This window comes from Manis pentadactyla, chromosome 5 (genome assembly GCF_030020395.1).
Source record: "Manis pentadactyla isolate mManPen7 chromosome 5, mManPen7.hap1, whole genome shotgun sequence".
Taxonomy (NCBI): Eukaryota; Metazoa; Chordata; class Mammalia; order Pholidota; family Manidae; genus Manis; species Manis pentadactyla.
In genome coordinates, this window is record NC_080023.1 from 122,544,833 (window position 1) to 122,566,227 (window position 21,395).

The following is a 21,395-nucleotide window of genomic DNA, read 5'->3' on the forward strand; positions in this document are numbered from 1 at the left end:
TACCACATCTTCTTTATCCATTCATCTATTCATGGACACTTAGGTTGCTTCCATATCTTTGCTACTGTAAATAATACATCAATAAACATAGGGGTAATATATCGTTTCAAATTAGCTATTTTGTTTTCTTCAGGTAAATTCCTAGAAGTGGAATCACTGGGTCAAATGGTATTTGTTTTTAATTTTTTGAGAAACCTTCATACTGCTTTCAACAGTGGCTGCACCAATTGACATTACCACCAACAGTGTAGAAAAGTTTCCTTTTCTCCACATCCTCACCCACACTTGTCATTTCTAATGGCCATTCTGATTGGTGTGAGGTGATAACTCATTGTGGTTTTGATTTGTATTTCCCTGATGATTAGCGAGGTGGAGCACCTTTTCATGTGCCTGTTGGCCATGTGTACCTCCTCCTTAGAGAAATGTCTGTTCAGGTCCTCTGCCCATTTCTTAATCAGATTATTTGGTTTTTTTTAGTGTTGAGGCATATGAGCTCTTTATATATTTTGGATGTTAACCCCTTGTTGGATAAAATGGTCATGAATATATTCTCCCACATATTGTAGGATATCTTTTTGTTCTGCTGATGGTGTCCTTTGCTGTACAGAAGCTTTTTGGTTTAATGTAGTTTCACTTGTTCATTTTTTTATTTTGTTTCTTGCCCAAGGAGATGTGTCCAGGAGAAAATTGCTCATATTTATGTTCAAGAGATTTTTGCCTTTGTTTTCTTCTAAGCGTTTTATAGCTTCATGTCTTACATTCAGATCTTTGATCCGTATTAATGGTTTTCTTAATACTAAATTATCCTTCTGTATCTAAATCCTTTTTGGCAACTGGATTTCTTAATGTATGACAGCATTTTATATATTTATTACTATTTTCCATATGGTCTTTGCATCTTATTAGTAAGACTGTAGTTTACTTTTTTGGGTATCTTTGTCAGAAATAAGATTATCCTAATTTTACAAAATGTATTGTTTTTATAATTAGAAATAGTTATAAAAAATAAAGCCTGACAGTATAACATGGAGAAGACAATAGTGATTCTACAGCATCTTACTACGCTGATGGACAATGACTGTAAAGGGGTATGTGGTGGGGTCTTGATAATAGGGGGAGTCTAGTAACCATAATGTTGTTCATGTAATTGTACATTAATGATAGCAAAATAAAAAGTAATTAAAAAATTAAAAATTAAAGCCTGAAAATCATTAATAACTCCCCAAATACCCATCACTTTTAAACATTCATTTTTTTCCTTCAGATTCTGGAGTGATGATTATAAAATCGTGACAGGTCATCTTTTCACCCTATTCTGTTTTAGAGTATATATTTTTTAATTGAAGTATTAGGATATAGTTCACTGTTCAAATATACTTGATATACTTCAAGGATATACTTGAAGATCGTTGATATAGAGTCTTATATTGGTTTCAAGTATACGACACAATGGTTCAACAGTTACCCATATTATGAAATCCTCACCCCCACTAGTACAGTTACTATCTGTCAACATAGGAAGATGTTACAGAACAACTGGCTATATTCTCCATGCTGAACAGAGTAGAGATGTATGTTATAGATGCATTCCTGAAAATCTAATTGTAAAATTTTTGTCTTATAAATCACTTTTCAGGAATGAAACTCCCCAAACTCCCTTTTTAAAATTAAAAGATATTTCAGGTACTAGTGACTTTTCTTTCTTCCTGCAATTCTCTTCCTGTAGATGTTTCTTTTGGATAGTGGCCAATCCCTTACTTTAGGTCTAAACTAAAACATCACCCCTTCAGACTTCCCTGACCACCCTAATTAAAATACCCCCTACCACCTCTCCATCTGTCTCTAGCCCTAATTTATTCTTCATAGCCATTCCAAAATACTTTATCCCCAGAGCCTAGAAAAGTACTTGACACACAGTAAATGGCCAATTAATATTTCTTTAAGGAGCAAATGAATGAAAGCAAGCACCTACATAATATAATTTTCCCCTAGAATAGTTTCCCCCACTCTTATGCTACACTACCTGAAATGCCTGTGACCACCCTATATGGCTGCCGCATAACTCAATAATGCCTTAGTAAAATGATTTCATTTATCAGACTCTTCCATAATCTTTAGTCCTCCAGTCCATGAATACCTGTGTTCCATGTAAAGGAAGAAAAATATAAGGAATCTTCCAGAAACAAACTGTTGGGCTCTTTTTCTTATATTAACAGTACCCAATCAGCACAACATGAATGTATCCTGCCTGTTGTTCTTGGCGGCCCCCCTCATAGGTTAAATACCAGCAGAGTACAACTATAGGACAAAGAGAAGGCACTTGAAGAAGAAGCAATAATTGGTCTGGATGATGTGGGAGGGGATGGAAGTCCCTTGAGTCCCTGATCTCTTTGGTTTATCATACCTGCAAATGATCACACAGAAAATAGTGAATCTTCCAGAAAAAACTAGAAATTGATTATGAGAATAAAATATGTTTTGTAACTGTGGCTTCTCTTAATGAACCTTAAACCAGTCTTAGATTAAAACACAACAGGAACATTTCAGTTACCAAGTCCATTGAGAACAAAGGAAAACTAGGACATTTACTTTATCCCTTTCCCAATGAATTACATAGTTATGAATGTCAATATATACACCTAGATTTACACATTAGATTACTCCATAGTTATCCTGGAAGACTAAACAGACACCAAGCAAAGAAGAAAAAGAATCCTGACTCTAGAACACACAGCCTGATGTCCTAACTTGTTTCACAGTCCTGCCATTGTACCACTATACTGGTACTAAGTAAGCACCAGGAACAGAAGTATGTTTCATATATTATAAGGAAAACTTTTTTTTAATACAGTAAACTTTCCATTTTCCCACTTCATCTCTGACTAAGTATTTGTGCTTGTCCATTACTGTGACAGCATTATTATATATATATATATATATAAAAATATTTGAAGATATAACTGGTTTTATTCAATGAGTCATGAATTGGGCAGCAGCCTATCTAGCAAGCAGAAAGGAAGTCTCACATTATTATTTTAATTTAGATACTTCCCAATATTCATTCTTTACTGAATGTTGGGAACAGAAGACAAGCCCTGGAAGTCCATATATTTCAGGTACTATTATTTTTCTACTCCTCTTATTTTTTAATGTTATCAGTAATGTGAAAATAACCAAATATGCTAATGATGAAAAATTCTGCATGTATAAAATTTCAAAACCTGAATTTCTCTCCAAATTTACAAATTATCTAAATTTCTTAGCACATATATTAGATTAAAATATGATGGATCCCCAGAGAATTAGATATAATAACCAAAAAGCAAAGATGACAACTAAAGGAGACACAGAATTCTAATTTAAGATCTAATTTAGGTGTTTAGGTACAGTATATACCTTCACACTCTATAATCCAAAACAAAGGATTTTATCAGGAATTTAAATCTCTCAATTAATAATACAACAGTGTTCTTTTCTTTCAAATTTTTTCCTCCCAGTTTATTCCAATATATACATGTACCAACAACTCAGGTGAGCCTGGCAGTACTTTCCTCAACCTTCTACTACCTAAATTATATGAGGACACAAGACAGGTACAGTTTCAAGCATTGTACATTTCTCAAATACCTATTTCCTATTAATTTCAGAATTAGTTCATGCATTAATTTCTATGAAAAAAACAGAAATGTAATACATTGGATGCCTAACCTCTTGATTTTCTACTCCATTGCTGGAAAGCTCCAAAATAGAACCTCCACTGTCAATCACTGCTGATGTCATTGTTTATTCCCTGAGGAAGCTTCAAATGCTATTAGCCAATGTAATTAAAGGTTCATGGATGATTGCCAGTGTTACAGGTTTGCGTTATCATGTTTTAAAAATCAACAGAGGTGGAGTGGAATAGATATCCAGAAATCCAGTCTTCTAAAGATGATTAATCAGAGAACCTAAAAAGAGGAAGAATTTGAGAAGTTATTAAAAATATACAGGAAGGATGTAAAGCACAGCCTACTTTGCTCTCTACTTTTTTAACATTCTGTAAACCAGGAAAAAAGGAGATAGGCTTACAGCCCTGTGACAAAAGAGGGCAGTAAGGAGCATTCTCCTTAAGAGTTGTCAAGTTCATGAGCAATCTGAAATAAAAGTTTTTACAAAGCTACTGCATGTAAGTGACCTTATGACATTTACATTCTGAGATAAAATGTTATAACTTTCTCCCTTATGAAAATGTACCTTTATTCCTAAAATACTTTGGTAGGAATATAAAAAAATCTTTTAATGTACTGAAAACATAAAAAGTGCTGGATTGAAACAACTTCTGAAATTATTTGCCTATTTAACAAATTAAAGGATTTATTGATTTGTAAATATTTCACTCTTCTTCGGCTCATTTGTTTTGTTTATTTGAAAAATATAATTCAATTGTCTTTTGCTTATGGTAGCAATTTCAGTTTGTGTTCACATTTTGAATACTATGTAAGGATATGTATTACATTAATGCGAGCTGCTTATACTTTCAAATAGAGGAGTTTGAAAATAATGTAGTGAACTTGCTTGGAATGCCTTTAATATTACTTTATCATTCTTTCCTCAATAATATTTTTGCTACTGGTTCAAAATACAGTATAGCGAATGATTTCAAGTAAACATAATTCAAGCTTTTTCTCTACTAGTTATGAATGTCAATATGTACACCTAGATTTACACATTAGATTACTCCTAAAAAGTTATTTCATTTGATTTTGTACATTTTAAATTTTTCATATATTAGATATTTACTTCTAACAGGATTTTCATATAAAAATTAAAAGATGCAGAAAAATAAGCATATAAAAAGAACAGAATAGACATTTCTAATGAATCATTCCACTAATATTATGTCCTAAGTTAACTACTAGTATCATACAAATATGAAAATAAAATTAAAAAGAATTTCCATAAATTTCTACAGTAAAAAGAAATACCTGAAAAAAAGTAGAAATTTTAGCTCACTACCTAAGTCCCATTCAGTAATGGCTCCTTTTGATCTTCAACAGGAAATGGAAGTATTTGTAGCTTAAGAATAAAAGTTAAGATAACACACAGTCCTATCACACTAAAACTCATTATTACTATACCAGGTAAACTACTCTTTTCAATTTCTGTTTTCTAAACATGTAGATAATAATAGCAGAAGTAAATTTTACTTACAATTTGAATATTAAGTAGTCTAAGCATCTTCACTATTTTCACAACTTTGCAAGAGCTAAATCACAAAATATAAACCAGCAGTTCTTTGGAGTTACTAGTGTGGGTCGGGGGGGAAAGGGCAGTATTAATATAATTCTATTTTAAAAATCTGTTGCCCAAAATAAGTGTGATTCAGACAGAATATACTTATTATAACAAACCACCTCTAAAGCCTGATAACATACATTGTATAATGAATATAATAAATTATTTCTAGGCTGTTGAGGAATCAGAAGTTTTTAACAAACTTAAAATTTTAAGTCACCACAAATAACAATCCTTGAGTAAGGAAAGATACAATATACATAGCCTAGGCCCCATATTTTGGGCTATATATTTCAATCAACCAACAGGATTTCAATGCTTGGCTGCAGGATCCCTGATCCCCAGGAGTATAAAATCAAGTTAAAAAGACCAACCCAAAAAACTACTATAAAACAATGTTCATGATGTATTATTGCCTGTTAAATCACTTTCCTGCTCTCTCACCCTCCAAACTTAGCATCCATATACATCCAAACATCCCAAGCCTCCTCCAACAGCCCTCTTTCTTTCAAAGGCTATTCTAGTGACCTATGTACTGGATCTTAGGCCTTGCTCCATCAATTATTCCCATTTTCCTTAATATTCTCTTACTTAAAGGATAACTGTATCCTTCCCCTCAACACATAAACATTTACAAGACTCTGTCACCTTAAACATGGAAGAATCCTCCTCCATGGCCCTGCATACCCCTCCAGCTACAACTCGAGTTTCTCCTTTCTCAGAGGTTTTAAGAAAACATCTTCTATACTCTGTCTCGATTTCCTAATTTCTCAGGTAGTCCTCCTTCTATGGAAGTTTGGCAACATCACCACCAACTAAAATTTTTACTAAATTCTGGTTGTCAAAGCCAATGGATACATTTTATACTTTTTCTGTCTTCGTGGGGCTTAATGTCTGAAGCATTTGACAACATTGATCATTCCCTCCTTGAAACTCTTATCTTGAATTTACCTTCTCCCTCTCTAGCTACTCCTTTTCAATTCCCTCTTGCAGGCCTATACCTAATGTTCAAGGGACTTGGGACAAGAGTACAAATGGAAGCCTATATACCATATGTCTAAATCTTTTAGTTATAAAACAACCTAGCAAGATATTAAATTATTATTCCATCTCCCTTTATACAACCTAAAAGACTAAATTCTGATTTGGAATTCTCAGGCTCCCTCAAGTTCTATGGGGGCATGGGAGGACCATACTCTCTCCCCAGGCCTGCAGGCTGCCTCTTTTTCTCTTCCTACCTCTGGCTCTACTCCATCCTACAAGAAGCCTTATACACATACATGTGCCCATGTGTCTAAGCTCTGGCCACATGCCTGCAAACAACTGCCCCTTGGATACCCCTTAGGCCTAGAGAAACCATACACATGGTACAGTCAATAGGAGAGAGAACCAGGGAAGAGGCCTATGAAGGACCACAAGGGCAGGGAATTCTTGGGTTCAAATACTCAGAGCTTGATCTAGAAACAGGTACTAGAAGGACTAGTTCCCTTGAAACCCCACAATCCTCACCCTATCAGGAGGCATGGACCAGTTAAGGACTTCTAAGGCAGAGGCCCACAGCAGGGTTTTCCACTTGGCTAAATTTAAGGGCACTGCTACTCTCTGGTCAACCCTTGCATGTAGGATCCAGGAATCCCTAAGTCCTCTTATAACTCATTAAACTCTCTATGCTATCTCCTGTACTGCCATGGCTTCACTCAAATGTTTTAGTCTAAACCACTTTACAGACTCTAGTTTATCTACTAGACGCTTTGTTGTCTCTACTTCTTTGTGAAATTAAATAGGGTATAAATAAATAGGGAGCATCTATTCCAAGTTATCCCTCATACTCCAATAATTAAGTCATTCAACAAATATTAACTGAGCATCTATGATACACTATTGGTTTTCAGTGCTGGAGATACAGCAGTGAATAAAGAGAAGTCCTTCTCCTTAAGGACCTTAAATTCCAGTGGGAAGAAACGAAAATATGCAAAATATGTATAGTATACATACAGCTGGTGATAAAGTCTAGGGAGACAAATGAACCGAAGGGAGAGACTATTCAGCAGAAAAGAGGATTGCAATTTCAAATTGGAGTGAATCAGAGAGAAGGATTCACTGAAAAAGTGACATATGAGTGAAGACCCAAAAGTAGGAATGATTTGTGCCAGTGACTAGGGGATGAGCTCTCTTGTCAAAGGAAGGAGAAAATGTAAGATCTTCAAGAGGAATACACTTCAAGGATCTAGTTCTAGGATCGGCAAGGAGGCGACATGGCTGGAGTGAAGTGAGGAAGAGGAAGAAAGATGACGGCCAAAGAAATAAAAGGCATCCAGATTGTTAAGGAAGGTTTAGTCAGGATGGCCATTTTATTAACTGTCACTATTTGCAGATGACATAATATTGTACATAAAAAACCCTAAAGAAACCACTCCAAAACTACTAGAAAACCAGAATTCAGCAAAGTTGCAGGATACAAAATTAATACACAGAAATCCGTTGCATTCCTATACACTAACGATGAACTAGCAGAAAGAGAAATCAGGAAAACAATTCCATTCACAGTTGCATCAAAAATAATAAAATACCTAGGAATAAACCTAACCGAGGAAGTGAAAGACCTATACCCTGAAAACTACAAGAAAGTCTTAAGAGAAATTAAAGAGTACACTAACAAATGGAATTCACCTCATGCTCTTGGATAGGAAGAATTAATATAGTCAAAATGGCCATCCTGACTAAAGCAATCTACAGATTCAATGCAATCCCTATCAAGTACCAACAGCATTCTTCAACAAACTGAACAAATAGCTCTGAAACTCATATGGAACCACAAAAGACCCCAAATAGCCAAAGCAATCCTGAGAAGGAAGAATAAAACAGGGGGATATCGCTTCCCAACTTCAAGCTCTACTACAAAGCCACAGTAATCAAGACAATTTGGTACTGGCACAAAAACAAACCCATAGACCAGTGGAATGGAATAGAGAGTCCAGATATTAACCCAAACATATATGGTCAATTAATATATGATAAAGGAGCCATGGATATACAGTGGGGAAATGACAGCCTCTTCAACAGCTGGTGTTGGCAAAACTGGACAGCTACATGTAAGAGAATGAAACTGGATCACTGTCTAACCCCATACACAAAAGGAAACTCAAAATGGATCAAAAACATGAATGTAAGTCATGAAACCATAAAACTCTTAGAAAAAACACAGGCAAAAATCTCTTGGACATAAATATGAGCAACTTCATAAACATATCTCCCCAGGCAAGGGAAACAAAATAAAAAATGAACAAGAGGGACTATATCAAGCTGAAAAGCTTCTGTACAGCAAAGGACACTATCAATAAAACAAAAAGGCGTCCTACAGTATGGGAGAATATATTCATAAATGACAGATCCAAAAAAGGGTTGACATCCAAAATATAAAAAGAGCTCATGCACCTCAACAAACAAAAAGAATATAATCCAATTAAAAATGGGCACAGGATCTGAACAGACACTTCTCCAAAGAAGAAATTCACATGGCCAATAGGCAGATGAAAAGATGCTCCACATTGCTAATCATCAGAGAAATACAAATTAAAACCACAATGAGATTATCACCTCATACCAGCTACGATGGCCAACATCCAAAAGACAAACAACAACAAATGTTGGCAAGGATGTGGGGAAAGGGGAACCCTCCTACACTGCTAGTGGGAATGTAAATTTGTTCAACCATTGTGGGAAGCAGTCTGGAAGTTCCTCAAAAAACTGAAAATAGAAATATGATTTGACCCAGGAATTCCACTCCTAGGAATTTACCCTAAGAATGCAACACTCCAGTTTGAAAAAGACAGATGCACCCCTATGTTTACTGCAGCACTATTTACAATAGCCAAGAAATGGAAGCAACCTAAGTGTCCATCAGTAGATGAATGGATAAAGAAGACGTGGTACATATACACAATGGAATAATATTCAGCCGTAAGAAGAAAACAAATCCTACCATTTGGAACAACATGGATGGAGCTAGAGGGTATTATGCTCAGTGAGATAAGCCAGGTGGAGAAAGACAAGGATCAGATGATTTCACTCATATGTGGAGTATAAGAACAAAGAATAAACAGCAGGAGACTCACAGAACCCAACAATGGACTAACAGTTACCAAAGGGAGAGGGACTGGGGAGAATGGGTGGAAAGGAGGGATAAGGGGGAAAAAGGGGCATTACAATTAGCACACATGATGTCAGGGGTAGGGGGTGCACAGAGAGGGCAGTGCCACACAGAGAAGACAAGTAGTGATTCTATAGCATCTTACTATGCTGATGGACAGTGACTGTAATGGGGTATGTGGTGGGGACTTGATAATGCGGGAAGTCTAGTAACCATAATGTTGCCCGTGCAATTGTACATTAACAATACCAAAGTAGAATTAAAAAATAAGAAAATAAAAAGAAAGAACCAGACAAAAGGATATGCACTAGGAGGTCTGGTTAGGGAAAAAGTATGTCAAAGTCAAGGTTTACTCCCTGACCACCGTTCAGATGTTTGAAAAGTCTCAAGTGTGGTCATAAACACCTTTTCTATAGTCAAAAAGAGATACTTAAAAGACTTGAGTCAACTGGCTTATAGTAGTCAAACAACTCTTTTACAGAAGGCTAGAGATAGAGGTGATATTGATAAATGGCAGATTTCCAATCATTAAGAAACCTAGAATCTAGTTAGTTTCTAATCAACAAATTATGAGAATTGCCCTTTTTCAAGGAGGGATAAATTGCCAGTCCGGCAATTGCCATCCTAAAGACCCCAGTGCAAATAATACCAAGACCTTAGCCAAATTATTTACTTTCATGATTTAAAAAGCAAAGAAGTAGAAGAAATTGGGGAAGATGGCGGCGTGAGTAGAGCAGCGGAAATCTCCTCCCAAAACAACATATATCTATGAAAATATAACAAAGACAACCCTTCCTAGAATAAAGACCAGAGGACACAGTACAATATCCAGACAACATCCACACCTGAGAGAAACCAGCGCCTCGCGAAGGGGGTAAGATACAAGCCCCGGCCCCGCGGGAGCCGAGCGCCCCTCCCCCAAGCTCCCGGCGGGAGAAGAGCAGGCAGAGCGGGAGGGAGACGGAGCCCAGGGCTGCCGAACACCCAGCCCCAGCCATCCGGGCCAGAGTGCAGGGCCCTCGATACTGGGAAAACAGGGCAGCAAGAACAGTGAGCAGGCACTGGAGGCTGGGCGACAGAGGACATAAGAAAAGCGCGCGACCATTTTTTTTTTTTTTTTTGCTTTTTTGCTGCTTTGTTTTGGCGAGCGCTTTTTGGAAGTCTTAAAGGGACAGGGACCCCAATACTAGGGAAACAGGGCAGAAAGACCGGTGAGCAGAGGCCTGAGGCTGGCACCGGAGAATAAAGAAAAACGAACGACCACCTTTTTTTTTTAATTAAAAATTTTTTTTTTTTTAATTAAAAAAATTTTTTTTCTTTTTTTTTTTGTGGTCGTTGTTTTGTTTTGGCGGGTGCTTTTTGGAAGTCTTAAAGGGGCAGGGCGGGTCACTTAATCCAGAGGTAGGGAATCCGGGATCTCTGGGCACCCTAACCCCTGGGCTGCAGGGAGCAGGGAGGCCCCTTACGGAGATAAATAGCCTCCCAGCAGCTCCTGCTCCAACGCGACTCCACCATTTTGGAGTAGCTGCCCGAGCCAGGCCACGCCCACAGCAACAGCAGAGATTAACTCCATAGCAGCCGGGCAGGAAGCAGAAACCCTGTCTGCGCACAGCTGCGCAGCACAAGCCACTAGAGGCCGCTGTTCTCCCAGGAGAGGAGGGCCACAAACCAACAAGAAAGGAAGTCCTTCCAGCCGTCACTTGTCTCAGCTCTGCAAACTATTCCTATCACCATGAAAAGGCAAAGCTACAGGCAGACAAAGATCACAGAGACAACACCAGAGAAGGAGATAGACCTAACCAGTCTTCCTGACAAAGAATTCAAAATAAGAATCATAAACATGCTGACAGAGATGCAGAGAAATACGCAAGAAAAATGGGATGAAGTCCGGAAAGAGATCACAGATGCCAGAAAGGAGATCGCAGAAATGAAACAAACTCTGGAAGGGTTTATAAGCAGAATGGATAGAATGCAAGAGGCCATTGATGGAATTGAAATCAGAGAACAGGAACGCATGGAAGCTGACATAGAGAGAGACAAAAGGATCTCCAGGAATGAAACAATATTAAGAGAACTGTGTGACCAATCTAAAAGGAGCAATATCCGTATTATAGGGGTCCCAGAAGAAGAAGAGAGAGGCAAAGAGATGGAAAGTATCTTAGAAGAAATAATTGCTGAAAACTTCCCCACACTGGGGGAGGAAGTAATCAAACAGACCACGGAAATACACAGAACCCCCAACAGAAAGGATCCAAGAAGGGCAACACCAAGACACATAATAATTAAAATGGCAAAGATCAAGGACAAGGAAAGAGTGTTAAAGGCAGCTAGAGAGAAAAAGGTCACCTATAAAGGGAAACCCATCAGGCTAACGTCAGATTTCTCAACAGAAACCCTACAGGCCAGAAGAGAATGGCATGATATATTTAATACAATGAAACAGAAGGGCCTTGAACCAAGGATACTGTATCCAGCACGACTATCATTCAAATATGACGGTGGGATTAAACAATTCCCAGACAAACAAAAGCTGAGGGAATTTGCTTTCCACAAACCACCTCTACAGAACATCTTACATGGACTGCTCTAGATGGGAGCACTCCTAGAAGGAGCACAGCACAAAACACCCAACATATGAAGAATCGAGGAGGAGGAACAAGAAGGGAGAGAAGAAAAGAATCTCCAGACAGTGTATATAACAGCTCAATAAGCGAGCTAAGTTAGGCAGTAAGATACTAAAGAGGCTAACCTTGAACCTTTGGTAACCACGAATTTAAAGCCTGCAATGGCAATAAGTACATATCTTTCAATAGTCACCCTAAATGTTAATGGGTTGAATGCACCAATCAAAAGACACAGAGTAACAGAATGGATAAAAAAGCAAGACCCATCTATATGCTGCTTACAAGAAACTCACCTCAAACCCAAAGACATGTACAGACTAAAAGTCAAGGGATGGAAAAACATATTTCAAGCAAACAACAGTGAGAAGAAAGCAGGGGTTGCAGTACTAATATCAGACAAAATAGACTTCAAAACAAAGAAAGTAACAAGAGATAAAGAATGACACTACATAATGATAAAGGGCTCAGTCAAACAAGAGGATATAACCATTCTAAATATATATGCACCCAACACAGGAGCACCAGCATATGTGAAACAAATACTAACAGAACTAAAGGGGGAAATAGACTGCAATGCATTCATTCTAGGAGACTTCAACACACCACTCACCCCAAAGGATAGATCCACTGGGCAGAAAATAAGTAAGGACACGGAAGCACTGAACAACACAGTAGAGCAGATGGACCTAATAGACATCTAGAGAACTCTACATCCAAAAGCAGCGGGATATACATTCTTCTCAAGTGCACATGGAACATTCTCCAGAATAGACCACATACTAGGCCACAAAAAGAGCCTCAGAAAATTCCAAAAGATTGAAATCCTACCAACCAACTTTTCAGACCACAAAGGCATAAAACTAGAAATAAACTGTACAAAGAAAGCAAAGAGGCTCACAAACACATGGAGGCTTAACAACACGCTCCTAAATAATCAATGGATCAATGACCAAATCAAAATGGAGATCCAGCAATATATGGAAACAAATGACAACAACAACACTAAGCCCCAACTTCTGTGGGACACAGCAAAAGCAGTCTTAAGAGGAAAGTATATAGCAATCCAAGCATATTTAAAAAAGGAAGAGCAATCCCAAATGAATGGTCTAATGTCACAATTATCGAAATTGGAAAAAGAAGAACAGATGAGGCCTAAGGTCAGCAGAAGGAGGGACATAATAAAGATCAGAGAAGAAATAAATAAAATTGAGAAGAATAAAACAATAGCAAAAATCAATGAAACCAAGAGCTGGTTCTTCGAGAAAATAAACAAAATAGATAAGCCTCTAGCCAGACTTATTAAAAAGAAAAGAGAGTCAACACAAATCAACAGTATCAGAAACGAGAAAGGAAAAATCACGACGGACCCCACGGAAATGCAAAGAATTATTGGAGAATACTATGAAAACCTATATGCTAACAAGCTGGGAAACCTAGGAGAAATGGACAACTTCCTAGAAAAATATAACCTTCCAAGATTGACCCAGGAAGAAACAGAAAATCTAAACAGACCAATTACCAGCAACGAAATTGAAGACGTAATCAAAAAACTACCAAAGAACAAAACCCCCGGGCCAGATGGATTTACCTCGGAATTTTATCAGACATACAGGGAAGACATAATACCCATTCTCTTTAAAGTTTTCCAAAAAATAGAGGAGGAGGGGATACTCCCAAACTCATTCTATGAAGCTAACATCACCCTAATACCAAAACCAGGCAAAGACCCCACCAAAAAAGAAAACTACAGACCAATATCCCTGACGAACGTAGATGCAAAAATACTCAACAAAATATTAGCAAACCGAATTCAAAAATACATCAAAAGGATCATACACTATGACCAAGTGGGATTCATTCCAGGGATGCAAGGATGGTACAACATTCGAAAGTCCATCAACATCATCCACCACATCAACAAAAAGAAAGACAAAAACCACATGATCATCTCCATAGATGCTGAAAAAGCATTTGACAAAGTTCAACATCCATTCATGTTAAAAACTCTCAGCAAAATGGGAATAGAGGGCAAGTACCTCAACATAATAAAGGCCATCTATGATAAACCCACAGCCAACATTATATTGAACAGCGAGAAGCTGAAAGCATTTCCTCTGAGATCGGGAACTAGACAGGGATGCCCACTCTCTCCACTGTTATTTAACATAGTACTGGAGGTCCTAGCCACGGCAATCAGACAAAATAAAGAAATACAAGGAATCCAGATTGGTAAAGAAGAAGTTAAACTGTCACTATTTGCAGATGACATGATACTGTACATAAAAAACCCTAAAGACTCCACCCCAAAACTACTAGAACTGATATCGGAATACAGCAAAGTTGCAGGATACAAAATCAACACACAGAAATCTGTGGCTTTCCTATATACTAACAATGAACCAACAGAAAGAGAAATCAGGAAAACAACTCCATTCACAATTGCATCAAAAAAAATAAAATACCTAGGAATAAACCTAACCAAAGAAGTGAAAGACTTATACTCTGAAAACTACAAGTCACTCTTAAGAGAAATTAAAGGGGACACTAACAGATGGAAACTCATCCCATGCTCGTGGCTAGGAAGAATTAATATCGTCAAAATGGCCATCCTGCCCAAAGCAATATACAGATTTTATGCAATCCCTATGAAACTACCAGCAACATTCTTCAATGAACTGGAACAAATAATTCAAAAATTCATATGGAAACACCAAAGACCCCGAATAGCCAAAGCAATCCTGAGAAAGAAGAATAAAGTAGGGGGGATCTCACTCCCCAACTTCAACCTCTACTATAAAGCCATAGTAATCAAGACAATTTGGTACTGGCACAAGAGCAGAGCCACAGACCAATGGAATAGACTAGAGAATCGAGATATTAACCCAGACATATATGGTCAATTAATATTTGATAAAGGAGCCATGGACATACAATGGCGAAATGACAGTCTCTTCAACAGGTGGTGCTGGCAAAACTGGACAGCTACATGTAGGAGAATGAAACTGGACCATTGTCTAACCCCATATACAAAAGTAAACTCAAAATGGATCAAAGACCTGAATGTAAGCCATGAAACCATTAAACTCTTGGAAGAAAACATAGGCACAGACCTCTTCTTGAACATATCTCCCCGGGCAAGGAAAACAACAGCAAAAATGAGTAAGTGGGACTATATTAAGCTGAAAAGCTTCTGTACAGCAAAAGACACCATCAATAGAACAAGAAGGATCCCTACAGTATGGGAGAATATATTTGAAAATGACACATCCGATAAAGGCTTGACGTCCAGAATATACAAGGAGCTCTCACGCCTCAACAAACAAAAAACAAATAACCCAATTAAAAAATGGGCAGAGGAACTGAACAGACAGTTCTTCCAAAAAGAAATACAGATGGCCAACAGACACATGAAAAGATGCTCCACATCGCTAATTATCAGAGAAATGCAAATTAAAACTACAATGCGGTATCACCTCACACCAGTAAGGATGGCTGCCATCCAAAAGACAAACAACAACAAATGTTGGCGAGGCTGTGGAGAAAGGGGAACCCTCCTACACTGCTGGTGGGAATGTAAGTTAGTTCAACCATTGTGGAAAGCAGTATGGAGGTATATCAAAATGCTCAAAACAGACTTACCATTTGACCCAGGAATTGCACTCCTAGGAATTTACTCTAAGAACGCAGCAATCAAGTTTGAGAAAGACAGATGCACCCCTATGTTTACTGCAGCACTATTTACAATAGCCAAGAATTGGAAGCAACCTAAATGTCCATCAATAGATGAATGGATAAAGAAGATGTGGTACATATACACAATGGAATACTACTCAGCCATAAGAAGAGGGCAAATCCTACCATTTGCAGCAACATGGATGGATCTGGAGGGTATTATGCTCAGTGAAACAAGCCAAGCGGAGAAAGAGAAATACCAAATGATTTCACTTATCTGTGGAATATAAGAACAAAGGAAACACTGAAGGAACAAAACAGCAGCAGAATCACAGAACTCAAGAATGGACTAACAGGTACCAAAGGGAAAGGGACTGGGGAGGATGGGTGGGTAGGGAGGGATAAGGGGGGGAAAAGTAGGGGGGTATTAAGATTAACATGCATGGGGGGGTAGGAGAAAAGGGAGGGCTGTACAACACAGAGAAGGCAAGTAGTGATTCTACAACATTTTGCTATGCTGATGGACAGTGACTGTAAAGGGGTCTATAGGGGAGACCTGGTATAGGGGAGAGCCTAGTAAACATAATATTCGTCATGTAAGTGTAGATTAGTGATAGCAAAAAAAAAAAAAAAAAAAAAGGGCAGTTCCTGTGTGGTAACCTCCAACGAGTTCTACACAAGGGTATAAAGGGCATATAAAAGTGTAGGCAAAGAGTCTGTTTGTGTTTATACAGAGGATCAAAGCCTAATTGGGCTACCCCGAAAATGAACTAAGATACGATATGAAAAAGAACTTCCAACATCTGCACTCTCTGGAAGAATCATGCCAGAAGATGATCATCAAAAAACCCCAACAAAGATCCACGCACTGCTACAGCTGTAGATGCACTCATCCCACCAGTTCCTGGACTTGCCATGGGAATGAGGAAGGAGATATCTAAGCTGGCCTGTGCATACAGTAAAACAACAAATTGGACTGGATCTATACTGTTGGAACTCAACCAAGAATTTGGAGAAGTGCAAATTGTAGCGCTCCAAACTCTTACAACTACAGACTATTTACTGTTAAAAGAACATATGGCATGTGAACAGTCCCCAGGAATGGGTTGTTTTAATTTGTCTGATTTCTCTCAGACTGTTCTAGTTCAGTTGGACAATATCCACCATATCATAGATAATTTTTCACAAATGCCTAAGGTGCCTAACTGGTTTTCTTGGTTTCACTGCAGATGGCTGGTAATTACAGATATGCTTTGGTTATGTAACTATACTCCTATTATGTTAATGTGTGTGCGCAATTTAAGTAGTAGCTTAAAACCTATATATGCTGAAGTTACTCTACAAGAAGATTTGTCAAAGAAATAATCAATCTTCCCATGTTTTCTTCCGCCTGCTACTTCTATAGCTTTTCTTTTTCCTTCCTAATTACAACCCTTAAATAGAATTCGTGCCTCATATCAAATTTACCGAGTATCATAATTCTTCCAAGTGGTAAAGATACCTCAAGACAAATGCTGGGCATAGAAGCCACAGGGCATAAATATGCAAAGAAGTAAAAAGCTAACTTTTTCAAACAATAAGGCTTCTCTCTCACTTACCAACTTCACATTTCCCTGTACGGCCCCGGAAGATGACTGGTTAGCCAGAGACGGGTAAGATTCCTCAAGGGAGGAACAACCTAAGACAGGCACAGTCGCAGGGGGGCCATCAGGTGAGAAATTGGGGATCAACAGAGGTGAGGCTTAGAACCTCACCCCCCCATTCTGAGAGAAATCTTCTGCATACGTGGATGTTTTATTGCCCTGGTCTAGCTTGGATTAACACATAGTCTACAGGCACACACCTGATCATCTACATGTGCTCTCTTACAACACTAAACTATGTTTTCTACCTTTATCTTGTATCTACCTGCCACTTCAGCATTTTATTAAAAATAATAATAATAAAGAGAGAAATGTGGTATCCACATATAAATCAAGTATAAAAACCAAATGAGTATTCATATTTGAACTGTTTATAGCTCATAATGCATGAGCAAAACCGATAGTTTCTGTGATGACTTCCCTTGTACTGTTCACTATGTAACTTATTCATTATGTAAGAATTTGTTCTACATGTAAAAACTTGTTTGTTATGCCTCAGAAGATTGGAGACTGACAAAAATTAGGCTTGGGGTGGAATAATGATTGTGCATTGAGCATTGACTCCCCTATACAGAATTTTATTGTCGTTAACAACCATTTGATCAATAAATATGAGAGATGCCCTCACAAAAAAAAAAAAAAAAAAAAAAAAAGAAGGACAGACTTCTAATGGTAAAATAAATTAGTAACCGGGATGTAATGTATAGCATAAGGAATATAGTCAAGATATTGTAACAGCCTGGTAGGGTGATAGCTGGAACCTAGAATTATGTATATAAATGTTCTACCACTGTGTTGTACACTTGAAACTCATGTAATGTAATACTGTGTGTCAACTACCCTTCAATAAAAAATAATTATTTATAAAAAAAAAAAAAAAAGAAAAAAAAGAAAAAAAAAAAAAAAAGCAAAGAAGTAGACTGGCTTAAAGATGGCAGTGTGACAGGAGAGACAGAGGCTTCCTCCTAAAACTGGATACAATTAGAAAATATACTTGGTGCAACTAATCCTGAGAGAGCAACAGGAAAGAGGATGGCGTCAGACTGCATACACCTAGAGAAAAGAGCAGACCTCACCAAACAGGGTGACGTACCAGAGCTGTGGCGCCGCGGGACCTGAGCCCTCCCCCCACCCAAGCTCAATAGTGGGAGGAAGAGAAACGGAGCGGGGAGGGAGCAGAAGGCTTGGGACTGCTGAATACCTACCTCCAGAGAGCACAAACCTACATTTCATGGTGCTTTCATGAGACTCGCATGACTACCAGGTTGGAAAGTTAATACAGGCAGAGTTCCTGCAGAGACTGGGATCCCAGCCGCTTGTGGAAAGCAAGGATCCTTATCCGGCTGCTCTGGGAGAAAAACTTATACCTATGTGACCAGCCCACTGGCCCATGGACAGGCACAGCAGCCAGGAGGCAGGTAACAGCTCTTTCCTCCCCCAAGGCACCAGTACCGCTCCCCTGCAACCCCCGATATTGCTTCAGGGGCTGAGCAGATCCAGAATAGAGCTTCTGGACACTAGAGGGTGCCATATACAAAAATGAAACGCCAAAGGAACCTTGTCCAGAGTCAAATTATTAATACAACTCCTGAGAAAGATTTAAATGATATGGACCTCGTGACTCTTCCTGAATGGGAGTTTAAAATAAAAATCATCAACATTCTAATGGAGGTATGAAAAGACATCCAAGAACTCAGGAATGAATTCAGGTCAGAGATCCAATCGTTGAAGAGCACAATGGAGGGTATTAAAAGGTTGGATGTGGTGGAGGAGACAATAAATGAAATAGAAACTAGAGAAGAGGAATACAAAGAAGCTGAGGCACAGAGAGAAAAAAGGATCTCTAAGAACGAAAGAATATTGAGAGAACTGTGTGACCAATCCAAGCGGAACAATATCCGTATTATAGGGATACCAGAAGAAGAAGAGAGGGAGAAAGGGATAGAAAGTGTCTTTGAGGAGGTAGTTGCTGAAAACTTCCCCAATCTGGGGAAGGACACAGTCTCTCAGGCCACGGAGATCCACAGATCTCCCAACACAAGGGACCCAAGGAAGACAACACCAAGACACATAGTAATTAAAATGGCAAAGATCAACGATAAGGACAGACTGTTAAAAGCAGCCAGAGAGAGAAATAAGATCACATAAAAAGGAAAGCCCATCAGGCTAACATCAGACTTCTCAGCAGAAACCTTACAGGCCAGAAGGGAGTATCATGGTGTATTTAATGCCATGAAGCAGAAGAGCCTGGAACCAAGATTACATTATCCGGCAAGATTATCATTTAAATTTGAAGGAGGGATTAAACAATTTCCACATAAGCAAAAGCTGAGAGAATTTACCTCCCCACAAACCATCTCTACAGTTTATTTTAGAGGGACTGCTATAGATGGAAGTGCTCCTAAGGTTGAATAGCTGTAACCAGAGGTAAAAAAAAAAAACCACAGTAAAGAAAGTAGACAGCTAATTACGAAGCAAATGCAAAATTAAATTAACTATCGCCAAAGTCAATCAAGGGATAGACAAAAAGTACAAATTTAGATAGCTAATTTATAGAGACTGAAGGAGGAAGAAAAAGGAAGAGAAATAGAAAAGAACCTCTAAATTGTTGTGTTTATAACAGCATACTAAGTGACTTAAGTTAGACTCTTAGATAGTAAGGAAAGTAACCTGGAAACTTTGGCAACCACGAATCTGAAGCCTGAAATGGCAATAAGTACATGCCTATCGAAAATCACCCTAAATGTAAATGGATGGAATGCACCAATCAAAAGACATAGAGTCACTGAATGGATAAAAAAAACTAGACCCATCTATATGCTGCTTACAAGAGACTCACCTCAAACCCAAAGACATGCACAGACTAAAAGTCAAGGGATGGAAAAAGATATTTCATGCAAACAACAGGGAGAAAAAAGCAGGTGTTGCAGTACTAGTATCAGACAAAATAGACTTCAACACAAAGAAAGTCACAAGAGATAAAGAAAGACATTACATAATGATAAAGGGCTCAGTCCAACAAGAGGATATACCCATTATAAATACATATGCACCCAACATAGGAGCACCAGCGTATGTGAAACAAATACTAACAGAAATAAAGGAGGAAATAGAATGCAATGCATTCATTTTAGGAGACTTCAACACACCACTTACTCCAAAGGACAGATCCACCAGACAGAAAATAAGTAACAACACAGAGGCACTGAACAGCACACTAGAACAGATGGACCTAATAGACATCTATAGAACTCTACACCCAAAAGCAACAGGATACACATTCTCCTCAAGTGCACATGGAACATTCTCCAGAATAGACCACATAACTAGGCCACATAAAGAGCCTCAGTAAATTCAAAAACATTGAAATTCTACCAACCAACTTTTCAGACCACAAAGGTATGAAACAAGAAATAAATTGTACAAAGAAAGCAAAAAGGCTCACAAACACATGGAAGCTTAACAACACGCTCCTAAATAGTCAATGGATCAACGACCAAATTAAAATGGAGATCCAGCAATAGATGGAAACAAATGACAACAACACAAATCCCCAACTTCTGAGGGAAGCAGCGAACGCAGTCTTAAAAGGAAAGTATATAGCAATCCAGGCATATTTAAAGAAGGAAGAAAAAACCCAAATGAATAGTCTAATGTCACAATTATCAAAATTGGAAAAAGAAGAACAAATGAAGTCTAAAGTCAGCAGAAGGAGGAACATAATAAAGATCAGAGAAGAAGTAAACTTGAGAAGAATAAAACAGTAGAAAAAAAATCAATGAAACCAAGAGCTGGTTCTTTGAGAAAATAAACAAAATAGATAAGCCATTAAGAGAAAAAAAAGAATCAACACATATCAATAGAATCAGAAATGAGAAAGGAAACATCACGACGGACCCAACAGAAATACAAAGAATTACTAGAGACTACTATGAAAACCGATATGCTAAGAAGCTGGAAAACCTAGAAGAAATGGACAACTTCCTAGAAAAATAAAAACTTTCAAGACTGAACAAGGAAGAAACACGAAAT

At 38.0% G+C, this 21,395-nt stretch overlaps 1 protein-coding gene across 8 annotated transcripts in view; it reads right to left on the reverse strand.

Moving 5' to 3' along the window:
- The window catches only part of ELF2 (E74 like ETS transcription factor 2), a 112,442-nt gene that overhangs the window by 68,596 nt on the left and 22,451 nt on the right, over positions 1-21,395 (reverse strand). For 4 of the 8 annotated variants that reach the window (XM_057502620.1, XM_057502617.1, XM_057502619.1 and 1 more), the window contains exon 2: positions 3,709-3,947. The exons of 3 other annotated variants lie outside the window; for them this stretch is intronic. In XM_057502620.1, the coding sequence (XP_057358603.1) occupies positions 3,709-3,780 (72 nt within the window). In that variant the 5' untranslated portion in view covers positions 3,781-3,947. Of the gene's footprint in view, positions 1-3,708; positions 3,948-5,190; positions 5,208-21,395 lie in introns of those variants that run through there. One more of the 8 variants, XM_057502618.1, reaches the window with a different exon arrangement.